The sequence below is a fragment of the Orycteropus afer genome, unplaced genomic scaffold (assembly GCF_000298275.1).
Source record: "Orycteropus afer afer isolate SDZICR_OR568_19922 unplaced genomic scaffold, OryAfe1.0 scaffold00006, whole genome shotgun sequence".
Lineage (NCBI taxonomy): Eukaryota > Metazoa > Chordata > Mammalia > Tubulidentata > Orycteropodidae > Orycteropus > Orycteropus afer.
The window spans coordinates 28,921,488-28,935,743 of NW_006921593.1; the positions used below are offsets into that span (position 1 = coordinate 28,921,488).

Below are 14,256 nucleotides of genomic sequence, written 5' to 3' on the forward strand. Positions count from 1 at the left end.
TCGTGCACAGGTTTCAGCAGAGCTTCTAGAGTAAGACAGAGTGGGAAGAGATGCCTGCCAATCTACTTCTAAAAATTCACTAATGAAAACCCTATGGAACAAATCAGAATATTATCTGCCTGGACTCAAACACGCCAATGATTGTGAATATGGGACAGGACAGGGCAGTGCTCTATGCTGTCACATGTGGGTGATCATGAGCTGGAGCCAGTTTGACAGCGGTTAACAACAACAGCAAAATTTTCATATCTGCATTACGTTCATCAGCAGCCCATTGGGATTTTGGTATCATCTTGTAGGTCACTCTCAGCCCTCCTAGCTACATGGTTGTTTGGAGTTGTCACTGTTTCCTACATCCATAAAGTGTTTTTTTTTTAGGCAGACACTACTTTGAAGACTGCTAAGGGACACTGTTTGGGACCAGCGTTGTCTGTCTTTAGATGATGCCCGTTTAATGCAGAGAGCAGCTCCCCAAGCTCTTCAGAGTGTTTGCTCCTCTTTTCACAGGATGTTCACTGTGACTAAGGCCTTCAAAGAGGCCCTTCTTCAGCACTTCATATACCAGAAGCTGGAGATCTCCTATGCCATACACAAGCCATTTCCCTTCTTTGAAGGTCTCCGAGACAAGTCTCTCATCACTGACAGAATGTACAAGGTGAGTGACGTTAACCAATTTCTCAAGGCAGCCCAGTCCTCCCCAAGTAGGTCCTATTATCCAGGTCTCAACCACAAACCACCAGGGCTTCTGGAGTTTGGAAGGACCAACCCAGGCATGTTCATCATCAGGAAGATGTGGGTGGTTGGGAGAAAAGATATCACAGGGGCCATTCCAACTCCTAACACCCAGCTGAGGAGTTTGTCAGTCACAGATGTGAGATAAGGTAGGTGCTGGGAACTATGGATCTGTGGACCAAAATGGCACTCTGTCCTTATAATTGTGGGTTTTCAAAGCATTTCCTGAGGCCCAGGCCCAGGCCCAGGGAAGTACTAGCATTGATAGAAGGATCTAACTCCCTTGTGTTTAGCTACAACTTCCTTTTCAGGCCAAATGCCATTCCTCATAGGGGCCTCCTTGACCTACACATCTAATTAAGACCCTCTGGTTCTTCTTTCTCATAGAGTCTATGCTTTCCTCTACAACTCTTCTCACAATTAGTAGTTAGGTATTTAATTTTAATTTGTGTTTGCTGTTAAATGTCCATCTTTCTTGCCTGATAGTGCCACCACATAGGCAGCAGTATGTTGATCTTACCACAGCTGTGTACCCAAGGACTAGCTCACTCAGCCTAGTAGGCCCTCAGTAAGTATTTTTCAATCAAGTATCACCTGCCATGGTTTTCACTTTGGCCATGTTCTCAGCAAGAGGTTTCTGGATCATCTCACTGTGCCTGGAACCCATGCAGGTCAACCCAGGTCGGGGATAGAGCAGAGACTAAGGAGCAATCAACAGAATTGCCACTTGTGACAGACTGATAAGTCCATTGCTGAAGCATCCCGATCAAAGCCTTACATAAGCAATCACACAGTAGCTTACTTTGAATACTCTTGGGTGTGCAAACAGGTAACACATTTGGCTGCCAACTGAAAAGTTGTAAGTCCCAGTTCATCCAGAGGTACCTCAGAAGAAAGGCCTATTCATCTGCTTCCAGAACATCAACCATTGAAAACCCTAGGAACACAATTTTCCTCTCACATATATGAGGTCACCATGAGTTGGGGTCAACTTGATGACAACCAGTTGGTTTACTTTGACCCCACATTCCATCCTTAGTGTATCTCTCTTGCCTCCAATGTTCCTAAAAGTAAGATTTACAAAAACAGACATACTTTTAAAGAAGTTGTTATTGTTGAGAATATGCACAGCAAAACATACACCAGTTCAACCCTTTCTATATGTACAATTCCGTGAAATTGATTACATTTTCTAAGCTGTGCAACCATTGTACTCCTTTTCTGAGTTGTTCCTCCACAATTATTATAAACTCATTGTTCTCTATGGTTCCTATCTAATATCTGAACACTGAAGATACTGTTGTCAATTTGATCCCATATGGGTATTTCTTAAAAAACCATAATATTCAAGACAGAATTTTTTACTAGTTAAGCTAAACTATTGTTTGATTTTAAGAAGACTTCAGGAGATATTTTTAGTTTAAGCTTTAAATATTATTGAAGGGCAATACTTTCAATGGCTCCAGAAAGTCTGGAGGCCATTAGAATTTGAAATTCTGTTCTACACTTTCCCCCCTTTGATCAAGATTCTTCAGTAGAATCTTTGATAAAAATGTTTAGTAATGGTAGCTGGGCACCATCCAACTCTTCTTGTTCTTGAAAGCAATTAGCCACAAGTTCCATGTCCTCCTGGTCCTGCCTCTCCTTCTGCCTCTGTTGCTCCAGGAAAACAGAAGCCAATTGTTTCTGGATGGCCACTTGCAAGCTTTTAAGGCTCCAGACACTACACAACAAACTAGGAGTAGGACAGAAGTACTAAACCCGTTGGTAGGCCAGTTAACTGGGATTTGTCATGAGTATGACCCTAAACCTTCAATGAAACCAAGAAACCAAATCCCAGAAAAATTTGGTTGTAAATAATTAGCCTCAAGCAGCTGTTTTTTGTTTTTTTTTTTTTTAATGTTAAATGTGAAATAGCTTTCTGATAACTTCTAAAACTACAAGTGTATAATCACCCTCTATTCAATTTTATAATTATTTCTAATAATAATTTGTTCCATTTCTTCAGGAATCTCTGGAAGCCTGTCAAAATATGGTCCCTGTATCAAGAGTGGTGCACAACGTCCTCACCAACCTGGAGAGAACATTTGACCTGTCGCTTCTGGTGGTGTTGTTCAGCTCCATTAACCTGCGGGAATACCCCAATCTAGTGACAATTCTCAGGAGCTTCAGAAGTGGTAATGAGGTTTCTCAAATACTTTGGAGGCTGCAGAAACATGTGAGGAATTGCTGTGTGAAAAGTTTGGTTTGTTTTCAACTCAGTGGAATATGCACTTCAGTTTCCTGCTCTCTCTTTGGGAAGGTGTAGGCTGTCCTCTCTCACAGGTGTGGCAGGAAGCTCAGCCCCTTGCCAACTCAGACCTCAACTCTTAATGATGAATTTCTAGGGGACACAAATGCTTTGGTCTCATCTGCTCCATGAATTTTGGGAAAATTATACAGCTTATCATATGAACAGTCTCTACTTAATACATCAGATGACAGAGTGACCTTTGGGAAATGCAAAGTTACAGAGACCAGGTCTGGTGGAAGGACAAGGAGAGTCAGGGAGGAAAAGAAATGGATAGGGATGAACAATAACAAGTACCATTTCTCTGAGTACTTACCGTGTGCCAGGCATTATCCCAAGCACCACATGTGGTTATCATATGTCATCTTTCAAACAATTTTGTAATGCCATCTGGGAGCTCTAGTGGCGTAGTGCTGAAGGCATTTGACTGCTAACCAGAAGGCTGCTGGTCCAAACTCACCAGCCACTCCCTGAAAGGAAGGTTGGGCAATCTATTTCCGTAGAGATACTGCCTTGGAAACCCAAGGAGGGGTCGCTATGAGTCGGGTCGACTCAATGGCAGTGTGTTTGGTTTGGTTTGGTATGATGCCGTTACTATCCCCATTTTACAGATAAGGAAATTACAGCTTAGAGGTGACTTCCCCAAAGTGCTTGTCTGTTAAGAAGCAGAGCCAGGAGTCATAACTGGGTCCCCCAATGCCAGAACCCACGATTTTAACCACTGTCTTAAACATGGGTGAGCTGGAAGCCAGATTATCAAGCTGAAGGAGGGAAGGACGTAGCTAAAGAAGAACAGAGGGGACATACAGACAGACGGAGAGGGCATGAGAAAGAAATGGAGTGTGAAGTATACTGAGTCCACTGAGAAAGAGCTGGTAAGGAAGGGAGTAGGAAAAAAGAGTAGTGGCCGAGCTGGGAAGAAAGCAGCAAGGGCAAGAGGGAAATTATTCTACACTGAGGAAAAACACTCAGGCCAAATCATGTGGTTCATGTACCTGAGAACAATGGGAAAGGCCACCAGATATCACTGGACTGACATTTTCTTTAATGGAGTCATCACTGTTGACAGCACTACATCTGCTCAGTGACACATCACCATCCCTAGAGCTAACGGGGCAGCAAAGAACAAATGCTGACCTCCATGGAGGTGGCACCGCAGGCGGCCTAGTCCTCCTGGCAGCACTGGGCAATGAGGGGAGAAGCTTGGAACTAAAGGCCACGCTAAACTGATCTAACAACAAGCAGGTCTGTGAGCCAGAGGGGCCCAGAGCTGGATGGACCCCCGGCCTGACTGCACCCCAGTAGCCCTGTGTCTGCAACTCTGTGATAGAGGGTTCATTAGGTCGTTCTCTCAGATCTGTCTCTACACTCTCTTTTTTGTTTACTAGTTGGGACAAGCTTCCTTTTTAAATAAATGATGGAGAAGAATGATAAGAGAAACCTGGCATTGGCCATGGAGGGGAAGAGCGCACAGAAAGCCCCGGGCCTGGGGTACAGGGGGTAGGAAGATGTTTAGTGTGGCAATTGTAGTGTGTAAGGAGGGAGCCACAAGTCTGCACTGATGAACAAAACTGGGGTGTGAAGGTTCTAACATGCCATGCTGAAGAAGCTGGATTTATTCTCTTTGCTCCAGGGAAGTGACATGTTTATTTACTAACAGAGACCTCTACTAAAATGATTTCATGTACAGCGAGTATCTACCCATACAAACAAAGTTAAAGAATAGAATGAAGTTAAATTCCTGGATACAAAGTCAAATACAACTTTATCTGTGAAACCACTTTGGCCTTAATCCAGGGGTTAATGCAGTTACCGTGACATAGAATACCCAACTAAAGTAAATAAAACAGGAAGGGACCACAAATGGACTGATGATGAGGCTGAATGCAGTTCTATGCACCTGGGTTAGGGAGAAGGAGTGACTCCATGCTTCCATCCTGTTGGAAGTTACGTATGATGGCTTCTCCTTCTCCAAACACCTAATTCTGAGTTTCCTAATTCTCCAAATACCTAATATGTGCTCATTCACGAATTCTAGTTGGCCGTGCCTATGGAGGGTGGAGCACAGCTATGCCAACCCTATGTGCAGCCCCAGCTGACCCAGCAGAATGGAGCTCCAAAGCCCTCCCTCCAAACCAGGACCTGCCACCAAGGCTGTCACTCCTACCCTCACCACCGAGCCATGTGCCCTGTCCACCGAGCATCAGCCAGCCTGAAGCACCCAGACGGCAAAGGAGTGTGATTCTGAGTGAACCATGCAGCCCTTCTGCCAGGGATCGCCCTGTGTTCATCCAGGAAGGAAGGCTCTCGTTAGGTGAGAGACACCATGGCCAAAATCTGTGTATCTTCAATACAGGGTGACTAGGCACCCGGTGTTCTGTCCTTTTATTGATCCACTCCTTTCCATGACCCACTACCCATATACAGCCCTTTCCACAAGGATTGTGCTCACTGCCAGGAGCTGGATGAGGCCCAGAACCCGGAAGAGCTGCTTCCCATCCATGTGACTTCCCAGGGCTGCTATAACAAGTACCACAAATGGGTGGCTTAAAATAACAGAAATTTGTTTTCTCACAGTTCTGGATGTGTTGGTGTTGATGGGTGCCTTCGAGTCAGTTCTGACTCAGCAATCCCATGCAGAACAGAGCAAAATGCTGCCCGGTTCCGTGCCATCATCAAAACTGCTGCCACGTTTGAGCTCATTGTTACAGCTACTGTTTCAATTCACCTGACTGTGGGTCTTCGTCTTTTCCACTGACCCTCTCCTTTACCAACTATGATGTTCTTCTCTAGGGACAGGTCCCTCCTGATAACATGTCCAAAGTACTTGAGATGAAGTCTTATCATCCCCCTTCTTAGGAGCGTTCTGGCTGTACTTCTTCTAAGACAGATTTGTGCATTCTTCAGCAGTCTGTGGTATATTCAACGTTCTTTGCTATCACCATGATTCAACTGCATCAATGTATTTTTTGGTCTTCCTTATTCATTGCCCAGCTTTTGCATGCAAAGAGGCAATTGGAAATACCATGGCTAGAGTCAGGTGCACCACAGTTCTCGTAACGACATCTTTGCTTTTTAACAATTAAAGAGCTCTTTTGTAGAAGATGTGCTCAGTGCAATGTACCATTTGACTTCTTGATTGTTGCTTCCATGGGAGTTGATTGTAGATCCAAGTGAAATGAAATCCTTGACAACTTCAGTCTTTTCTCTGTTTGTCATGATGTTGCTTATTAGTCAGTCGTGAGGATTTCTGTTTTCTTTATGCTGAGGTTTACTCCATACTGAAGGCTGTAAGCTTTGATCTTCATCAGTAAGTGCTTCAAGTCCTCTTCACTTACACCTAGCAAGGTAGTGTCATCTACATGTCACAGGTTGTTGATGAGTCTTCCTTCAATCCTGATGCTGTGTTCTTCTTCATAGAGTTCAGCTTCTCTGATTATTTGCTCAGTGTACAGATTGAGTAAGTGTGGCAAAAAGATACAACCCTGGCATCCGCCTCTTCTGATTTCAAATCAGGCAGCAAAGCCTTGTTCTCTTGGTCTGTTTACAGGCTCTGCATGAGCACAATGAAGTGTGCTGGAATTCCCATTCTACTGAATGTTGTCCATGATTTGTTATGATCCACAGAATTGAATGCCTTTAAATAGACAAAAAACACAAGTAAACACCTTCCTGGTGTTCTTTGCTTTCAGCCAAGATCCATCTGACATCAGCAATGATATCCCTCATTCTGTGTCCTCTTCTGAATCCAGTTTGAATTTCTAGAAGTTCCCAGCCAACTTACTGCTGCAATCATATTTTAATTATCTTTAGCAAATTTGTGTGTGAGTTAATGATATTGGTTGATAATTTCTACATTCTGTTGGATCACCTTTCTTTGGAATGGGCACAGATATGGACCTATTCTTGTCGGTTGGCCGGGTAGCTGTCTTCCAAATTTCTTGGTGGAGACAAATGAGTGCTTCTAGGCACTGCATCCATTTGTTAAAACATCTCAATTGGTACTCTGTCAATTCCTGGAGCCTTGTTTCTCACCAATGCCTTCAGCCCAGCTTGGACTTCTTCTTTCATTACCATCAGTTCACAATCATTTGTTACCTCCTGACATGGTTGAACATTGACAAATTCTTTGTGGTACAGTGCCTCTGTGTATTCCTTCCATCTTCCCTCGATACTTCCTATGTTGTTCAATATCTTGCCCATTGTTGTTGTTGTTATGTGCCATCGAGTTGGACCTGACTCATAGTGACCCCTCCTTGGGTTTCCAAGGCAGTATCACCACGGAAGTAGATTGCCCCATCTTCCTTCCGAGGAGTGGCTGGTGGGTTTGAACCGCCAGCCTTCTGGTTAGCAGTCAAGTGCCTTAGGCACTATCTTGCCCATAGTATCCTTCAATATTGCAACTTGAGGCTTGAATTTTTTCTTCAGTTTTTCTGCTTGACAAATGTTGAGTGTGTTTTTCCCTTTTGGTTTTCTGATTCCAGGTCTTTACACATTTCATTATAATACTTTACTTTGTCTTGAGCACCCTTTGAAATCTTCTGTTCAGCATTTCTTCCATTCACTTTAGCTACTTTCCATTTAAGAGCAGGTTTCACAGTCTCTTCTAACATCCATTTTGGTCTTTTCTTTCTTTCCTGTCTTTTTAATGACATTGGTTTTCTTCATGCATTATGTCCTTGATGTCATCCCTTAACTCATCTGACCTTTGGTCATTAGTGTTCTTTTTTTTTTTTTTTTCTTTTTTAACCTTTTATTGTCATTAGTGTCAAAGTTTACAGAGTAAATTTGATTTTCCATTCAATAGTTCATTCACATTTTTTTCATGACATTGATATCAACCCCCCAAATGTAACAGTGTTTTTCCCACTTCCTCCCTGTGGTTACCATTTCCTTTTGTCCTTCTTTCCTATCTGTTCCTGCCTTCTGAGTTTTATCCCTGGTGAAATGCCGCACGTTTGCTCTCTTATGTTTGATTGTTCTTAGGAGTGCATTCCTCCCTGGTGTTATTGTTCATGTCATAGGCCTGTCTATTGTTTGCCCAAAAGTTGAGCGTACTGAATGAGTTCAGATTAAGGCTTGAAGGGTGTCTAAGGGCCATTGTCTCAGGAGTTCCACCAGTTTCTGTCGGACCAATCAACCTGGTCTTTTTTTTATTATTTTCAGATTTGTTCCACATTTTTCTCCCACTCTATCCAGGATCTCCTATTGTGATCCCTTTCAGAGTGGTTGACAGTGGTAGCCAGGCACTATCTTGTTCTGGTCTCAGGGTCATGCAGGCTAAGGTTCACGTAGTCCACAATTGGACTAATTGTTTCCATGTGTCTTTCATTTTCTTCACTCTTCTTTGCTCTGGACAAGGAGAGACCAATAGTTGCACCTTAGATGTCCACTCTCAAGCTTTTAAGACCTTAGTTGCTACTCACCAAGGTAGGATGTAGGACAGTATCTTTGTGGACTATGCCAGTTGAACTTTATGTCCCCTGCAACTATGGTGCTGAGCCCGCAGTCTCAGTGACCCACTCTCTCTCAAGGTGTTTGGTTATGCTGAGAAGTTTTCATAACTTTGCCTCTTGATTGCTCTACTGTATACTTGGATGTTTTTATACACATGCAAATATGGATGTAGAAATTTCATATGCCAAACCTATATGGTTGTAGGTATAGTCCTGTTCACCTACCCACACTTGATCATCTTGCCTATTTACCTATGTATCTACTTGTAGATTAATGTTTGTTATCACTGATAATGCAGGATGGTGTATGTAATAGTTTTGACCTTTGTTGTCTGTAACTCTTATGCACCTCTCTGTGTCTTCCTTCTCCTTAGTGATATTGGGCTGGTCTTCTACTTTTTGTATATTGCCTTTCCCTTCATCTAAATTAATATATGTCTCTTACGTAGTTAGTAATTTTCCCTCCTTTACCCTCCCATCCTTGATAACCATCAAAGAATGGTTCTTTCCAAAGTAAACCTTACCTCAATTTTTTATAATATTGGACTCATACAATATTTGTCCTTTTGTGATTGACTTATTTCACTCAGCATAATGTCCTCCAAGTTCATCCATTTTATGAGGTGTGTTTCAGATTCTTTATTATTCATTAATGTTGTATAGTATTTCATTGTGTGTATGCACCACAGTTTGTTTATCCATCCATCCACTGATAGTCCATAGGTTGTTTCTATCTCTTTGGTATTGTGAATAGTGCTGTGATGAACATTGGGGGGTACATATATCTGTTTGTGTTTGTGTTGTGAAGCTCTCACTTCTTTAGGATATGTGCCTAGTAGTGGGATTGCTGGATCAAATGGTATTTCTATTTCCAACTTTTTAAGAAAACGCCACACCATTTACCACCATTTTCAATCCCACCAGCAGTGTATGAGAATTCCAATCTCTTCACACCCTCGCCAGCATTTGTTGTTTTGTCTTGTTGAACTCTGATCTTATTGCTGGGATGAGATGATAACTCATTGTTGTTTTGATTTACATCTCTCTTATGGCTAACGAAAGGAGTTCTAGACGTGTAATGGTTAAGGCATTTGGCTGCTAACCAAAAGGTCAGTGGTTTGAACCCACCAGCTGCTCCATGGAAGAAAGATGTGGGAGTCCATTTCTGTAAAGATTTATTGCCTTGGAAACCCAGTGGGGGTTGCTATGAGTCAGAGAGACACAATGGCAGTAACTTTGGGTTTCTTTTTTCGGAATGGCTATGATCAATAGCATTTCTTCATGTGTTTGTTGGCTGCCTGAACATCTTCTTTGGTGAGGTGTCTGTTCATGTCCTCTACACGTTTTTTAATTGGATTGTTTGTCTTTTTGATGTTGAGGTGTTGAAGTTTTCTATAAATTATAGAGATAAGTCCCTTGTCAGATATATCATTGCCAAATATTTTTTCCCAATCTGTAGGTTCTCTTTTTACTCTTTTGGAGAAGTCTCTTGAAACATCTAAGAATTTAATTTTTAGAAGATCTCAGTAATCTAGTTTATCTTCTGCTGTTTGTGCATTTTTGGTTATGTTTGTTAGTCCATTTTTGTCATAAACTGGGGCCCCTAAGTCTTTCTCTATTTTTTCTTTGTTTATCTTTATAGTTTTTACATTGAAGTTTTTGATTCATTTAGAGTTAGTTTTTCTATATAGTGTAAGGGATGGTCTTGTTTCATTTTTCTGCAAATGGATACCCAGTTTTGCCAGCACCATTTTTTTTTTTTTTTTTTTTTTTTACAGAAACTGTCTTTTCCTTATTTAATGGATGCTGGCCCTTTGTCAAAGATCAGTTATCCATAGGTGAATGGATATATTTCTGGGTTCTAACTTCTGTTCCACCATGCTGCATGTCTGTCATTGTACCAATACCAGACTATTTTGACTACTGTGGCTTTATAGTAGGTTTTGAGATTGTGAAGTATGAGACCTCCTATTTTGTTCTTGTTCAGTAGTTCTCTGCTTGGCTGAGGTATCTGTACATTCCATATAAAGTTAATTACTGGTTTTTCAATCTCCTTTAAAAATGCTGATGGAATCTTAATTCGGCTTGTATTGTATCTACAGAAGGCTTTGGGTAGTTTTGACATTTTCTCAATGTTCAATTTTCCTTTCGATGAGCATGAGAGAAAAAAGAGGAGGGGCTGGTGCAGCTACCGTCAGCTGGCAGCAGTGGCATCTGGGAGGAGGGGGCAATTGCCTACAGTGAGGATGGGAGCCTGCTGCATGGGAGTGCCTCCAACAGAGGAGGATGCAGTGACATGCATCCTGTGTTCAATCGGAGTAAGCCACCCCGCAGGCTTTCCCCTTCACATGGGCCCTCAACCCAAATGCCTAGCGTTCACCAGTAGGAAGTTGTCTCACCCCCCTTCACTGGGTCCTTCCTCCCTCTGCAGTTGCCTGTGCTACTGGAGGGAGCTCTGGTGGTGTAGTACCTATGGCATTTGACTGCTAACCAGAAGGCTGGCAGTTCAAACCCACCAGCCACTCCTCAGAAGGAAGATCGGGCATCTACTTCGGAAACCCAAGGAAGGGTCACTATGAGTCAGAACCAACTCCACGGCAGTGATTTTTTTTTCAATGCCACTGGAAAGCTTGCCCATTTCCCTGTACTTTCCTCTTCTGGATCTAGTGTGTATTCTGTTCACCTTGATTCCCTCCGGATCTGTCCACACTGTGCCTCTGTCCCACTGCAGATTCCTTAAAGTCGGATTCTCCTTGCCCATATAGAATTCCTCCTGTGTTTCAAATGGTCACACTGTCGGGCCCTAGCTTCTTCTCTCTCCCCAGTCACTGTCCTCGCTCTATCACCCCTCCCAATCAGCTCTCACTCTAATTCTTTATCCTCTCATTGGTGCTGAAAGTTCTGTGCTCAGTTTGTGTCTCTATGTCTCTTCTTCTCTTTTTATAAGGCTAGCAGTGGTTTAGGATCCATCCTACTGCAGTATGATCTCGTGTTAACCAAATACTTCTATAAAGACCCTATTCCCAAATAAGTTCATATGCATAGGTAAGAGAGTAAGACTTCAACACATAGTTGAGGGGACACAATTCAACCCATAACACCAGGCCTGGATCATACCAACCCTCTGTCCTGGAGTCTTGAGGCTCCCTCTACCATGGGCATTTTACATTCACTCTCTCTGGCCCCCAGTACCTGTTGTTGTTGTTGTTATTGTTATAGTACCTAGGACCTGAAATTAATTTTTCTTCCTTTCTTCAGCGGCCAATGACAAGTTCACATCCAAAACAAATGATGACGAAGATTCAGAAGAGAAGCCCAGCCCCTCACCTGGTCGTCTGCAAGGTAATGTTGGGCAGGGATGACTTAACCTCACTCAAGGTGGTTGTGGAAGACAAGCTCACATCTGTTAACCCAGAGGCTTGTGGCAAGAACCCGAGAAAGAGAACTGAGTAACAAAGAGAAAGAGACAAAGAGAGTGACCTTTTCACTGGCCCAGTGCAGGATGGATTGTCAAGGACACTGCCATGGCCAGTAGCACTAGTTACCATGGACTTGGTTCCAACTCATGGCAACCTCATGTCTATCAAAGTAAAACTGCTCCGTAGGGTTTCCAGTGGCTGTTTTTAAGTAGATCACCAGGTCTTTCTTTGGAGGCACTTTTTTTTTTTTTTAAATAAGTATTTATTAAGTACCCTTACACACAACCCTGGAGTAAATGAAAGGAATATTACTGGTTCTCAATTTTCAAAAAGTGGCCTATACAGACAGTATCATTTACTGGTTTTCTCTTTCACTAGGTAGTAGCCTTAAGAGTCCATAAAATCTCTAGTCATATTGGATTTCTTACAGTTGCTTTAATTGATTATATTTTAATACAGGTTCATGCATATTTCCTTATAGTGCTTCCCATACCCAGAGTGAAGGAGCTCTGGTAGCGTAGTGCCTAAGGCACTTGACTGCTAACCAGAAGGCGGGCGGTTCAAACCCACCAGCCACTCCTTGGAAGGAAGGCTGGGCAATCTACTTCCGTAGAGATACTGCCTCGGAAACCCAAGGAGGGGTCACTATGAGTCAGGGCCGACTTGACAGCACATAACAACAATACCTAGAATGCTCTTCTCTTCTTTTTCACCTGATTTACCTGCTTGCTTGCTTACTGATCTGCAAAGATTCAGTTCAAGGGTGATTTCTTCCATGGCGGTCCTTTCTAGTAACTCCTCCCTGTTGTTGTTGTTGTTGTTAGGTGCCTTTTGAGACACTTTTGGGTGTTCTTGACGTTCCAACCTTCCAGTTACCAGCCAAGCACATTAATCCTTTTTACCAGCTAGGGTCTACAATGTCTAAATACCATGTCAAAATACAAAAAAACAATAATCAAAAAACACTTTTCTGAATTGACAGGTAACTTGTGACGTGTACCATCCATGAGCCTTACCCGGTACCTAACTCCCACCTGACTATGGGGGCCATTCAGTTTCAACATTACTATTTTTATATGGCTTGGATTCCAAGAGTAATGTTATTGAAATCCAGTCTAGTCTAATTATTCATGGATTCTGTATTAGTGGATTCCACTACTAGCTAACATTTGTCTGTAACCCCCAAATCAATATTCACAGGGATTTCATAGTCATTCGCAGACATATGCAGAGTAGCTACTAATTTTAGTTGCCCAAAACACACATTCCCAGCTGAAGTGCAAACAAGGCAGATTTGGCTAATTCAGTGTTCAAAGGGACTTTATAGAATTTTATTGCAAATAATAAGAATTAATATAATGAGAATTAGACCAAATTTTTAAGTCTTCTGGAGCTGGTACAGCTTCAAAAATTATGTTACTTGTCCCCCCACCACAAACTGTCATTATAAGAGAGTTTGATTATATTAAATATGACATTTGTATAATATTGGGCCCTGTCAAAAATAGTGTCATGAATTCTGAGCCTTCTAGTACAGAGAACAAGGGGTCATAATGGATCCTCTTCTTCCCAATACATACCCAAATAAGGTTAACACAGTCAGGGAGAAGACAGCAGTGAAAGATTCCATGAGCTAGATTTTTGAAAGAAAAGAAGTAAGTGTAGTAACTAAAGTAACTAACTGAAAGTAAATGTTCACTTCTCCACTCTGTCCCACCCTGTCCCCGGCTTGCTGCTCCATCTGCCATTCGTCCTTGTCATGCTGGAATGGACTGTCCTCTCTTCTCTTACTCTGGTCCTGCTTGCTGGTACTAGATTCATTATTCTTTTCCTTCCTCTTCCCAGCATCCAGTACCAACCTAACCTCCCAAATAAAAGATAAAGAAGACTCTTAAGAGATGTCCCCTTCTCCCTCGGCCCCTGCGCAAGGAAATATCTTAATTCAGATCACTTAAGAATATCTTTTCTCTACAAAGAGGAAGAGCCATTGGCTGTTCCTGAGCAGGGCTGTCCTCCCCACCTACAACTGGCGTCTTGATCTAGCTTCCAGCCACCCACCCAACACTCTAGGAGCTTGAATGTGCAGGAGACCCAAGCTCCTGAGTGGAAACAAAGTCCTCAGGGAGGGAAAGGTGGCTGAGTCTGGAAAAGGTCAACTTGGAGGGGGCATTAAGGACAAGGGACATGGACTCTAAACACCAAAATGCAAAGCAACAAACAGAACCACTGTGTGGCCTCAACAATTAATGGGTGCTCCAGACATTGGTGATTCTCTAGCCTAGCCCCACCCTGACTCTGAGAACTTTCACCTTCAGCTCTAGTCATTTCAATTTTTAAGAGTTAAAAAAAAAAAAAAAAA

General features: G+C 42.5%; 1 protein-coding gene across 1 annotated transcript in view; it reads left to right on the top strand.

Moving 5' to 3' along the window:
- Positions 1-508: 508 nt before the first annotated feature.
- LOC103199585 (interferon-induced protein 75-like) overlaps positions 509-14,256 on the top strand; it is a gene marked incomplete at its 3' end in the record, with an annotated part of 35,784 nt that continues 22,036 nt past the window's right edge. The window contains exons 1-3 of the mRNA XM_042780832.1: positions 509-655; positions 2,741-2,909; positions 11,737-11,820. Coding sequence (XP_042636766.1) covers positions 509-655; positions 2,741-2,909; positions 11,737-11,820 — 400 coding nt within the window. The remainder of the gene's footprint in view (positions 656-2,740; positions 2,910-11,736; positions 11,821-14,256) is intronic.